This window comes from Centruroides sculpturatus, unplaced genomic scaffold, assembly GCF_000671375.1.
Source record: "Centruroides sculpturatus isolate CEXI.00-Female unplaced genomic scaffold, Cexi_2.0 scaffold1507, whole genome shotgun sequence".
Classification (NCBI taxonomy): Eukaryota; Metazoa; Arthropoda; class Arachnida; order Scorpiones; family Buthidae; genus Centruroides; species Centruroides sculpturatus.
Genome location: NW_019385788.1, coordinates 1 through 13,102, shown reverse-complemented (window position 1 = coordinate 13,102; position 13,102 = coordinate 1). Strand labels below are relative to the sequence as shown.

At 31.5% G+C, this 13,102-nt stretch overlaps 2 protein-coding genes across 2 annotated transcripts in view; both read left to right on the top strand.

Annotated features, from left to right (window-relative positions):
• The window catches only part of LOC111642145 (patched domain-containing protein 3-like), a 25,916-nt gene extending 23,739 nt beyond the window's left edge, over nt 1–2,177 (top strand). Inside the window, exon 4 of the mRNA XM_023388422.1 lies at nt 955–2,177. Coding sequence (XP_023244190.1) covers nt 955–2,177 — 1,223 coding nt within the window. The remainder of the gene's footprint in view (nt 1–954) is intronic.
• A 7,934-nt stretch (nt 2,178–10,111) lies between these two features.
• LOC111642143 (patched domain-containing protein 3-like) lies at nt 10,112–13,073 on the top strand (the record flags this gene model as incomplete). The annotated part of the gene is made up of 3 exons (XM_023388420.1): nt 10,112–10,793; nt 10,873–11,187; nt 11,962–13,073. Coding segments are annotated over exons 1-3 (2,109 nt in total), but the record flags the coding sequence as incomplete, so codon positions are not given.
• Between the last annotated feature and the right edge of the window lie 29 nt (nt 13,074–13,102).

Below are 13,102 nucleotides of genomic sequence, written 5' to 3'. Positions count from 1 at the left end.
TGTTTTCCTATTGCATTGGAATGATGTCATCTTTTCCTCTTATAAGAATGTTTTGTTATTATTCCGCAACCAGCATAGTGTTTACGTTTTTGTATCAGATAACGTTTTTTGCAGGGTGCATGGCATTGTCAGGACGGAGTGAAGAGAAACAACGACAAAAAGCATTTCGTTATAATTTAGGTAATGTTCTTCGATTTTTTAAAAAATATATATTGATATATACACAGACTTTTTTTATAAGTAAATGCTATACGAGATTGCACAAACTGGTATCAGGTGACTGCTGGCAAAATATGAAGGGTAAGTGTATAATGTATTGAATACATGGTGCATTATTTCAGAAAATTTAATATATTATTGAAGTACGAGTTATCGCAGGGTAGCTTAATTTTAATATAAGTATAAATCTTTATTTCAGAGTTAAGCGTTAAACTTTCCTTTTTTTATTATATAAAGCTGCACTAGTTATTAGAGTACAGCTCTTTACAACTCACGTTTACTTTTTGACCAACGACGTCGTAGCATAAAAACTCTAAGTGAACATTAAACGCAGTGAAAAGTATTAACCTTGCGTGACTCGCTGAGAGGGAGTCATTTTTACTTTTCTTTCTGACTGTACATTCTCCTTATTCGTTTCCTCACTTTCTCCTTCTTCAATGATAACTTTGTTTTATTTTGCTGACATAACGGCCTTTTAATAAAATAAAATGAAATATATGGTACAAAACTTTTTTAAGTAAATGGCGTTTTTGAATAAGCATATTTTTTATGTGATATTATGAAATGTCTAAGCAGTTTTTATTTACTTGTTTTGCTGATATCTCTTATTCATCAATTATTTCCTAGTGATTAGTATTACATAAATTGATTTATAAATTAATAAACATCGTTCTGAAATTTTTCTCAAATCAATAATGCTGTATATAAATTCTAAGTGGTTAACTTTATTTTCAGAAGATATCGAATATTCTACTACAGAAGAAGAAACGTCTACTGATGAGCCAACAATGGCGTTCTTTCGGGACAAGTTGGGGAAAATTCTATGTATTAGTACAATGAAGATAATAGTTATCATAGTTTACTTTCTGAATTTATTATTTGGAATATGGGGAGCCTTAACTATAACACACGGTGTTGATTACACTAAGCTATATCCACAAAAATCGGTAATAACACAAGGTATAAAATTATATTATAATAGTTTCGGCCGTTATACGTTTCCGTACCAAATAGTCATTAATAGTACACTTGATTATTCAGATTTAAATGTACAGAGGACCATAGATGAATTAGTTAAAAAATTCGAAAGTCTCCCACACATTGCAGATTCTCGATTTACGGTTTCTTGGTTAAAATATTACAAAAAATTCCAAAATCATTCGCTAGCAAAATATTCATTACGAGGATATAATATGTCGGTTAAAGAGGATTTCTTGGATGGGCTTCGCAATGTTTTTCTGAAATTTAAATCAGCAGAACAATTCACCAATGATATCGCATTCAATTCTGACGGATCCGATATTTTAAGTAGCAGATTTCACATTTTTGTAAATGATACGTTAGGTGCAGAAGATGAAATAGAAATGTTAAAAAATCTGTGGAAAATTGCTGACGACTTTGATTTTCCTGTTCTCGTTTACGCAGCATTAACTCCTCTGTACGAACAAGGAATTATAATTGGACGCACAATTAGAGATTTACTTTGGATCACTTCACTATTGGTTATGATTTTGTTTATAGTTACCCTACCGAACATTGTCGTTGCTTTTCTCGTAGCAATATCGGTAACATCCACCATTGTAGAAACTTTAGGATACATGTCTCTTTGGGGTATAAACATGGATATTTTTTCAATGATGAGCCTGATATTATGTGTCGGATTCTGCGTCAATTATCCGGCTCACATGTCTTACGCTTATATTTGTTCTTTGTATCAAACCCCCAATGAAAGAATGAAAGACAGTCTGTATCGTATCGGCTATCCAATATTTCAGGGATCTCTGTCAACCATTTTAGGAATTTTATTTGTATACAGAGATATGTACGCTTTTATTATATTTGTGAAAGTAGTATTTCTTATCGCAATAGAAACTGCATTTCATGCATTAATGTTTATTCCTGTTGTTTTTTCTTTGATCTCTCCATTTTTTTTAATCAAAGGTAATAATGAAATATAGACTTGGGAAAATGTCTCTGAAAAATTTAGTTTTAATTATAAAATAAACTATACCAGATTTTATAAAACGAAATTTTCCAATATATTATTTTATACAGTGTAAATTAAATAGAAAAATTTAATGTTATAGTTGTACCAGTTGTTAGTTTTCGAGATCTGTCACAATATAGTATATTGTTTCTTAATTAATTTACATTGATATATCCCGAAATTTTAACGTATTTTGATTTCATTATATACGGATAAAATGTTAATATTTTTTTATTTTACTGTAATTAATCTCGTTATTATTAATCCAATAGAAATGTACTGTACATTTAGATACAATAATTGATTTTCATTTAAATTTTATATTTTTTATGATTTGTTTGCAGTAATAATTTTCATAGTTATACTTTGTTTTGACCTGATGTATTAATACTATTTTTAACCTAATAAATTGATATTATTTTAGCAACATTTAAATTTTTAATTGTATTAATAAGTTTGCACATGAGACATTTCACATTGTATCTAACATTTACCACGCAAATTCCTCTTGTATTCCTGCAGTTTCGCTTATATTCACCTCAGAAATAGGTTTGTTTTTTATATTATTAGTATAATTTTTTGTTTTCTTGCTCCTATAAATATAAGAATATAAAAATGATTTGCAAGCAGCAATTGATTTCAAGTTTTTTTACTTTTTCATGCTTACCAGACATTAAAACATCAAAAAACTTTTGAAAATTTTTACTTTATGTATAGACTTCTTTGTGTGCGAAGTTCAATGATTTTCTTAAGCTTAGTATTTGCTGTGCTTCCTGCTGAATATTTGTGAAATTATGAAGACAGGATTTTGTATTATAAGAATTGATGATATAATATTTTGTTGTTTAACTCACTGCGAAGTGCTCGGCCTTACTCTCGCGAAGTGATGCGCGCGGGGGAATATAGTCTCTCTGTTTTAAAATTTAATTTTTCAAAAGTCATAGTTATTTTCGCGATTTTTTCATTTTGGATGTTTGTGGGCATGTGTTTTTGATGTATTAGTTAAGAAAACTACCTTAAATATATCGTTATTATTTATCCCTAACGAAAAACAGAAAGTTTCCTGGTTTTAGGAATTTTTCAAAAAAAAATTGTCAACTTCAAAAGTGTATCTTACAAACTGTAAACAAGTCCGATGCTATCTGAGCACTCAATCGTCTTCATGTATGCGTTTTTTAACTGTCACAACAATTAAATTCTTTGTACCAAACCCCGGGCCAAAAATATCTCAGTACAGATAACTCTTGTATAACACGGTAGTTACGTTCCAAAAAATTGCCGTGTTATGCGAATCCGTGTTATACGAATCAAAGAACTAGTACGAAAAGGAGGGTTAAGTTTCGAAAATTAAAAAACATGCTACTATATTTTCATAATTAAGTTAAATATCTTTATTAAAATTTTCTTAAGTGATACATATTAATATAAATTAAACAATGTTTTCTTTGTCATCACTAAAAACACTATTAACCGAAGAGCGTTTCATTTTTGGCAAGTTATCGTTATTCTCTGAGCATTTTTCTGCATTATTTTCAGATTCATGCTTTACCTTTTGCAAAAAGTGTATGTAATTTTAGATTGCTTGCTTCTAGTTAAAAGGTCTTTATAAATTTCCTTATATGGTGCTAAGCACTTATGGTATAAGGGAAAAACATTTGGCAACACCAGAAGCAGAAGCGTTGAGATATGGCAAAATTGAAACAATTTTCGCGAAGGACCATGTGTATGGAGACGAGAAAGAAAATTTACACACTGAAGTACTAATAGTTCATGAAAATAATAATTTTCATGAACTATTAGCACTTAAGTATGTAAAAATTTATTACATTTCATGTTGTACGAGGGTTTTACCCATTTCTCGAATCGTGTCAGAGTGAATCCGTGCTATAAAAGTACCGTGTTATACGGGGGATGGTACCAATTCTCGAATCGTGTTAGAGTGAATCCGTGCTATAAAAGTACCGTGTTATACGGGGAATAATACCAATTCTCGAACCGTGTTAAAGTTAATCCGTGCTATAGAAGTGCCGTGTTATACGGCGGTTACCTGTATAAGATTAGCCATAATAATGTTATCAGAAAGATGACAAATTTCTAACTTACCAAGTTTCCGAGAAACCATTAAAAACAAGACTCCAGACGGTCTTCCAGGTCCCTCAAGTTTATGAGCTAATATTTCAGTAAAATAAAATTGTGAATCCAATGATGTAAGAAAGGTTTTAACCGAAAATGTCATCCATGATTCAGTTATACCAACGATATGATATGATAATACAAAATCAACAAAACTCTTATCTGAAAAGTTATCAAAGAATGAACCTTGACTATTCCATAACAATACCTTTAACGTATAAGAAACCCATGAATAAGAAGGAATAACAATTGAACTTTTTAATTCTCGTCCATTTGACGATCCAACGACTTCCCTGGTGATAAAAAAGGATCGATTTTTATCAGCTTATTATTTATTAAATCAAACGTAACTTTTCTCTATTTATTGTTAAACAATCAGCTCTCATATACGCATCTTTTCCAGTCTTTTTAGCCTCTTGTTAAAAAAGATAAAGATTTTTTCTTGTAACTTTCGATCTCCAATATAAATCATCAAAAAACTTTACCCTAGAGCAGGGGTGGCGAACCTATGGCACGCGTGCCCAAAGTGGCACGTAAGTAGAAATCATCTGGCACGTAATATATCATGAGATTTCTATTTTTTTCAATTATCTTTTCGCTTTATCACAAGATCATTCTTTTTCAATCAGCTTTTTTACATTTATTCTAATTAAAGCGTATTCGTTTAATTTCTTTAAATATAGTTATTCGAAGTCTGAAACTTTGGCACGCATAAACCTCTTTAAAGCTAAGTATGCTTACAATATGGCACGCGAACACAAAAAGGTTTGCCATCTCTGCCCTGGAGCATCCTTCCCTCCTCTGAATATTATGAAGATTCCAATAAATAAGTTTTTTTATCGGAGACAATATCAAGTTTAGCCACCACCAATTTGTTTTTGAGATTATTTTAAGATCTTTCACCAAAATTGAGTCGCCACTAGGTCTTTTAATAGATGTTAAAATATCGGAAGCCAAGGAGAAAACTTCAGATAAGTTTTTTTCTAATCCAGCAATAACAATATTATTTTTCTGACGTTCATTTATCGATGAATCCAAAAGATATAAGAAATAGGAGATCAAAGCAAAAGATGACGTAAGTAGTAGTGGTTTGACACATGCTGATCACAAAATTAATTTCATGAGTAAATTTCAAATAAAAATTTGTTGAATGGAATTATTTCAGATCACAAAATTAATTTTTTGAATAAATTACTATCGAATAAATTNAATTAAGAAAAAGTTTAAAGAATATTAAACTCCAAGAAAACGAACCTCTGATTGTAATTCCTTAATATATTTTTTTTTTCATGTGATAGAGATAAACCTTACAAAATAATTGCCGAATTCTTATGTCTAACTGTTAATTTTTTAATTAACCTACATCACAATTGTAATTGATAGATTGAATGTAATTGTTTTGTAAATCTGATTGCCAATTCCAAAATGATTTTTTCTGCTTAGAGACATTAGCTGGTGCTCAAGATATTTACAGGAATGCACAAATGTTCCTCTTGCTTTTCATTATACGTATTCTTAAATGTTTCATTGTTCAATTTGACTTTTACCTGTTCCTTCTTTGAAATAATTTGGTTTATTGCTTGCTTTGTTCTTAGATATTAGAAATTATTCATGTGCTTGGTTTATACTCAATTTGTGTGAGAATACGGGCGAGTGTTAGGGAGGGCTTAATAATTTTCGAGTGGAGAAATCGCGGGGAAGTACTAATTGTAGGCCGTTTAGTGTCCATATTTAACCGGGTGAACAGACAGATTAACAAATAACAAACAAAGGTTTAATGAATAAAATAAAGAAATACGTAAGGGAATAATTTATCGTTATATCGACGCTAACTACATACATTTCTGAACAGGGAGAGAGAGTTTACAAAAAGTTCTAATCACTGTATAATAAGTTTGGGCTCATTGATTCGTTTTAGTTGATTTAATCGAAATGATATGTGGTGATGTTTTTCTTATATGGAGACAGAGGAGAACTGTACAGTAGTGTTCAATATCTGACCGCTTCGGCTATTCCGGAATCTTTTTCTTTGACTTTGTACTGGATTCATATGGAGTTTATTGTTATTCGTTTTTACTCCGAAAGACTAATTGGTAATAGCTATGCGACCTAAAAACCGACCTTATAGAATGGCTTAATCGCGCGCGGGGGAAAGAGTGCGTTTCCGGGAGAACTTTTGCGAGAAGATGGCCCCTATTCAGGCAATCATGGACATGGAAAAAACCCGGAAAAACTTTCATGCTGCCAGCTCGTTCGATCACGGCGCGAACCTACGACCTAATTCTTAGTGTTTAGGAGCTGGTCTTTGCCGATGAACGAAAACAGTGTCCACTCGATGCGTGAAATTTTTCATAGCTTTCCCCCTTTTATTTCGCTTTTTTCTCGGGTCGTCTCTCTCTATGGCAGTCCCGGATTCTCGTCGGCTTCTCTAAAAATACGATTTCTCTGCCTTTTATTCTAAATTCCACTCCAATCGGGTGTTATGATTTGTATCATCTGACGGAATATTACTTCTGACGCGAATGTTCGTTGGAGATGTATGATAAAATCTCTACCAAAGGAAGTTTTATTACGTTCTTACAGAAAACGGACAAAATATGTAAGTTTTGATGTTAAAATGTTACTTTCATTTACTAATTGATTTAAATGAAACTTATGATTCTCACACTTGCAGACAACAGTTTTACTCGCTAATTTTTCGTTTTTTCTTCGCTTTCTTACTTGTCTGCTGTTTTTTATGTTCTTTCTTCCTTTTTCCATAGAGGAAATTAACTAGTGACTTAAAAGTTGCTTGAAAATATCAAACGAAAACGAATTTTTAACTGTCCAAAAGCAAAAGTTTTTATCTAGAAAACAGTTTATGAAAATGAATCTCTGGAGTTTTTGTTAAAGTTCATTGGTAACATTTATCGATGCTTTTTCAATAGGCAGTTAAATTTATTTTTAAGCCTTTAAATATTGTTACTATTTATTCGATAAATAACAGAACATAGCTTCTGTTGAACAAAGTCTCGTATTTATATATTCGTGTGACCACAGAGTCGGCACCTCTTTGATGCCACGTCAAAACAGACACTACCGTGCCTTAACGGACACGGAAATCGCGTTAGCCGTTAGTAGTTCGTTCACGTGCAAGCGGTCGCGAATGCAGATTCTTTGACTCGGAATGGAGACAAATCGAAACAACTGAAAAAGTTGCACTCCACAAACTTATTATTTAACAAATACCCGTTTTTTTATCAACACTATTTACAAGTTTATAGAATATTTGTTAAGATGCTTAACTTATCTTCTAAATTTATAACACAATAGACTGGGAAAGGGTGTAATTTTATCATTAATATCGTAACTCTGACCGCGCGAGAAAGAGTTCTTAATCGTTCGCGTGTTGATAAATATTTTAATTATTAGAAGTTGGTCCCTGTTCGTTTGAATCACAAAATCGTATCGAAGTACTCTTGATCCGCAAGGTTAGAGCGAAGCTTCGATGATTCCAAAAGGATGAAAGTTTTTTCTTCTTGAGAGGGCAAAGGGTGGCCACAGCTGGAGCAGTTTTCACAGGGATCGGCGAGCACACCAGTTCAAAACTATCGATGACCGCGAACTCCGATTATCATCGACCCCCTCCTTATAATTTTGGTGTCTTTCATGTGTTTTTTCCATGACCTTATTTGAAATTATTATACATTAGGCCAATGGTTGAATTTTGATTGTTGGTTCTAGGTGACACATTAGAAAGACGTGTCACCATTGAAAGGAAGTGAATCCGGAGAAAGATACGATCATATCCTTCCAGTTTTTATTAAGTGTTGGGGGAAAAAATAGAATTTTATTTTCACGAGTTTAAGCGTTATTTCGTTTTATTTTATAAACGACTGTGAAATTTTATAGAAAAAGTTTACTTAATCCGGGATCAACATTAGTCTCAACTTCATATTTCGGTTCAGATGTGGAATTACGTTTAAATAAGTTATTATACACCACAGATTTGTATTAATTTTGACAAGCTTCTAGTAGTATCATTTAAATTGATCTATAATTAGAGTTATTTAGAGTTATTATAATTTTTAAATAATACATTTGAAACATTGATCACTTGTCATGTATTATTAGCGATAATATGTTTCCACATTTCCGTCTCTAGAGTTTTATTAAATCTCTCAAAAACTGAACATTATCTATTTCTGCTATTATTAAATAAGTTTCTTTATATATCAGAGCATTAAAATATATTCTCCATCTTAACATATTAAGTATAGTATCCGGAATCATAATATTAGTTATATCTATTACTAGCTTTACTGTTCCATTCCATTATGTCATGTAAAAATCAATATCCAAATAGTTAGTGTAAGTTTAATATTTTTTTTTCAAATTCGCTCTATCCTTTCACTTTCAATTTTTATATATTTTCTTTTTTATATTCTTATTTTCAATAGACGTATTTTTCTCTTTTTGTATCAAATCGCTGACTGTAAAGTATGTCACTCTATTCTGCATGCATCATGATGATGGATACAGCATTTGAACGACTTTGGTTAACGTAAAGTTCTTCTTGTGTAATTTTTCGCAGAAAGCACGTAAAGTAATTAATGTGGATTTACTTCTTCCATGTTTTCAACTTCTGGTCTCCTGTTTCATCTATGTAACTTTTTTCGACACTGACAAATTACAGACCAATGATTTTTCTATAAACGCAATATTTATACGCGTAAATACTTTTCATGTGGTTTATACAATGTGTTGCAAAAACATAAACACTTTCTTATAACTTAAACAGTTATTTTGAAATAGTATTTTATAACATCACAGTCAGATTAATTAACGAATTGTTACTTAATTGTATCTAATTAATTTATTTTATTATAATATTCGAATTTTAAGTGAATCTTATTGGCTCGTTTCAATATTTGAACAGGTTTCGTTATTACACTATTATATATAATCAATATGTCATCGAACATGCCTTGCAAAAAATATAATACCCTGTAGGGTTAATAAGGTTTTGTCCATATGTAACATAGGTTTCGGCTAATTTTCTCCAATTTCTGAACCTATAAAAATGCCATCGCTTTGGTGATAAAAGTTCTCGTTTACTGTAAAACAATTGAAAACTCATCATAAACGAAATCTACGAAAACGATAGTAAATTGCTTTAACTTTTAAACTACATAAAAGCATGTTTATCAAGATTTTCCCATACTGTCGAATTCGATAAAAATAATATACTTCAAATACAATAAAAATTATTCTGATTATATGACGACGACATTCATCATCAAACAGAACACTAAAACTGAGGTTAGGTAAACCATTGTGCGTAACTTTACATTCAGAAAACTTTAATATAGTCACTTTTAACAATGAATTGTAATCAATTATGTAATATAATTTATCTGAAATATGTTCTATCTTTTTATAGGGTAAATAGTATCTTCTCTGAATCAAAATAAAAAGATGAAACTTGACTGTGTAAAGAATCGATTATCGATCGTTTTTCGAAGATTAGGAAGATTGATCGGACTTCATCCTTACTACTTTATTTTTCTTCCGGTTTTAATAACAGCGACATTCTCAGCATTCATCTTCAATACAAACACTATCAGAAACGCAGTAAGCCTGACATTTGCAGATTCGGGAAAAGTTTATAATACTAAGAAGTTCATTGAAAAAACATTTCCGTACAATACGTCAAAATCTTTTGATCCGACGAGATTTACAAACTTATCGAACTGTGTGTTTTTGATTTTTACACGAAATGGTGGTGGAGACATGCTCGAAAAAAACGTGCTGCTAGAAATAAGTTCGGTGGATCAACTAATTAAAAATATAACAATTAATCATGAAGGTATACAAATTGGATATTCAGATATTTGTGCACGTGTACGCCAAAGATGTTTTGAAAATCCGATTATCGAAATATTGCCCGAAATTGATAATATCGTGCAGCGAAAAAAGAAATTGAAGTATCCGGTCGACATAGATCCGTTGACATACTCTTATCAAATTTACGCTCTTAACTTTGGGGGTGTGAACGAAGATGAGAACGATTTCATTCAGACAGTAAATGCTACGAGATTAGTTTATTTCACTGACAACAGCAACAAGAATAAACACAATATGATTAAAAGATGGCGAACAGAAGTATATAATCGAATAAGTAATCATCAATTTAAACATCTTATTTGTTTCATTGATAACTACTGGTCAATAGAACAGCAAAATGTGCACTTAGTGGAAAATATTAAACCTATGATTGGTGCTTTAATTGCATTTATATCTGTTTTCACTGCTGTTATGTGCATGAGCAACAATTGGGCAAAAAGCAAGCCTTTTCTGGGTATGGCAAGTATGGTATCGGCTGGTCTGGCCGTGGTCTCTTCTTTCGGATTCATGTCTGTTGTCGGTGTACCGAATAGTATTTGGAACATCACCATACCGTTTTTAGTTCTCGGTAAGTATTTACTCGCGCTTTTATATTTGTTTACTTTTTGATTATGAATTCTTCAATTAATAAAGATTTTCTGATGTAGTGACAGAGATCGACGATGCCTTCGTATTATTGGCGTGTTGGAGAATATCAAACCCCAAGCAAAAAGTACACAAACGCATGGAAGAAACATTTGGTGAAGCAGGAATTTCTATAACGTTAACATCGTTGACTAATTTGTTTTCCTATTGCATTGGAATGATGTCATCTTTTCCTCTTATAAGAATGTTTTGTTATTATTCCGCAACCAGCATAGTGTTTACGTTTTTGTATCAGATAACGTTTTTTGCAGGGTGCATGGCATTGTCAGGACGGAGTGAAGAGAAACAACGACAAAAAGCATTTCGTTATAATTTAGGTAATGTTCTTCGATTTTTTAAAAAATATATATTGATATATACACAGACTTTTTTTATAAGTAAATGCTATACGAGATTGCACAAACTGGTATCAGGTGACTGCTGGCAAAATATGAAGGGTAAGTGTATAATGTATTGAATACATGGTGCATTATTTCAGAAAATTTAATATATTATTGAAGTACGAGTTATCGCAGGGTAGCTTAATTTTAATATAAGTATAAATCTTTATTTCAGAGTTAAGCGTTAAACTTTCCTTTTTTTATTATATAAAGCTGCACTAGTTATTAGAGTACAGCTCTTTACAACTCACGTTTACTTTTTGACCAACGACGTCGTAGCATAAAAACTCTAAGTGAACATTAAACGCAGTGAAAAGTATTAACCTTGCGTGACTCGCTGAGAGGGAGTCATTTTTACTTTTCTTTCTGACTGTACATTCTCCTTATTCGTTTCCTCACTTTCTCCTTCTTCAATGATAACTTTGTTTTATTTTGCTGACATAACGGCCTTTTAATAAAATAAAATGAAATATATGGTACAAAACTTTTTTAAGTAAATGGCGTTTTTGAATAAGCATATTTTTTATGTGATATTATGAAATGTCTAAGCAGTTTTTATTTACTTGTTTTGCTGATATCTCTTATTCATCAATTATTTGCTAATAATTAGTATTACATAAATTGATTTATAAATTAATAAACATCGTTCTGAAATTTTTCTCAAATCAATAATGCTGTATATAAATTCTAAGTGGTTAACTTTATTTTCAGAAGATATCGAATATTCTACTACAGAAGAAGAAACGTCTACTGATGAGCCAACAATGGCGTTCTTTCGGGACAAGTTGGGGAAAATTCTATGTATTAGTACAATGAAGATAATAGTTATCATAGTTTACTTTCTGAATTTATTATTTGGAATATGGGGAGCCTTAACTATAACACACGGTGTTGATTACACTAAGCTATATCCACAAAAATCGGTAATAACACAAGGTATAAAATTATATTATAATAGTTTCGGCCGTTATACGTTTCCGTACCAAATAGTCATTAATAGTACACTTGATTATTCAGATTTAAATGTACAGAGGACCATAGATGAATTAGTTAAAAAATTCGAAAGTCTCCCACACATTGCAGATTCTCGATTTACGGTTTCTTGGTTAAAATATTACAAAAAATTCCAAAATCATTCGCTAGCAAAATATTCATTACGAGGATATAATATGTCGGTTAAAGAGGATTTCTTGGATGGGCTTCGCAATGTTTTTCTGAAATTTAAATCAGCAGAACAATTCACCAATGATATCGCATTCAATTCTGACGGATCCGATATTTTAAGTAGCAGATTTCACATTTTTGTAAATGATACGTTAGGTGCAGAAGATGAAATAGAAATGTTAAAAAATCTGTGGAAAATTGCTGACGACTTTGATTTTCCTGTTCTCGTTTACGCAGCATTAACTCCTCTGTACGAACAAGGAATTATAATTGGACGCACAATTAGAGATTTACTTTGGATCACTTCACTATTGGTTATGATTTTGTTTATAGTTACCCTACCGAACATTGTCGTTGCTTTTCTCGTTGCAATATCGGTAACATCTACCATTGTAGAAACTTTAGGATACATGTCTCTTTGGGGTATAAACATGGATATTTTTTCAATGATGAGCCTGATTTTATGTGTCGGGTTCTGCGTCAATTATCCGGCTCACATGTCTTACGCTTATATTTGTTCTTTGTATCAAACCCCCAATGAAAGGATGAAAGACAGTCTGTATCGTATCGGCTATCCAATATTTCAGGGATCTCTGTCAACCATTTTAGGAATTTTATTTGTATACAGAGATATGTACGCTTTTATTATATTTGTGAAAGTAGTATTTCTTATCGCAATAGAAACTGC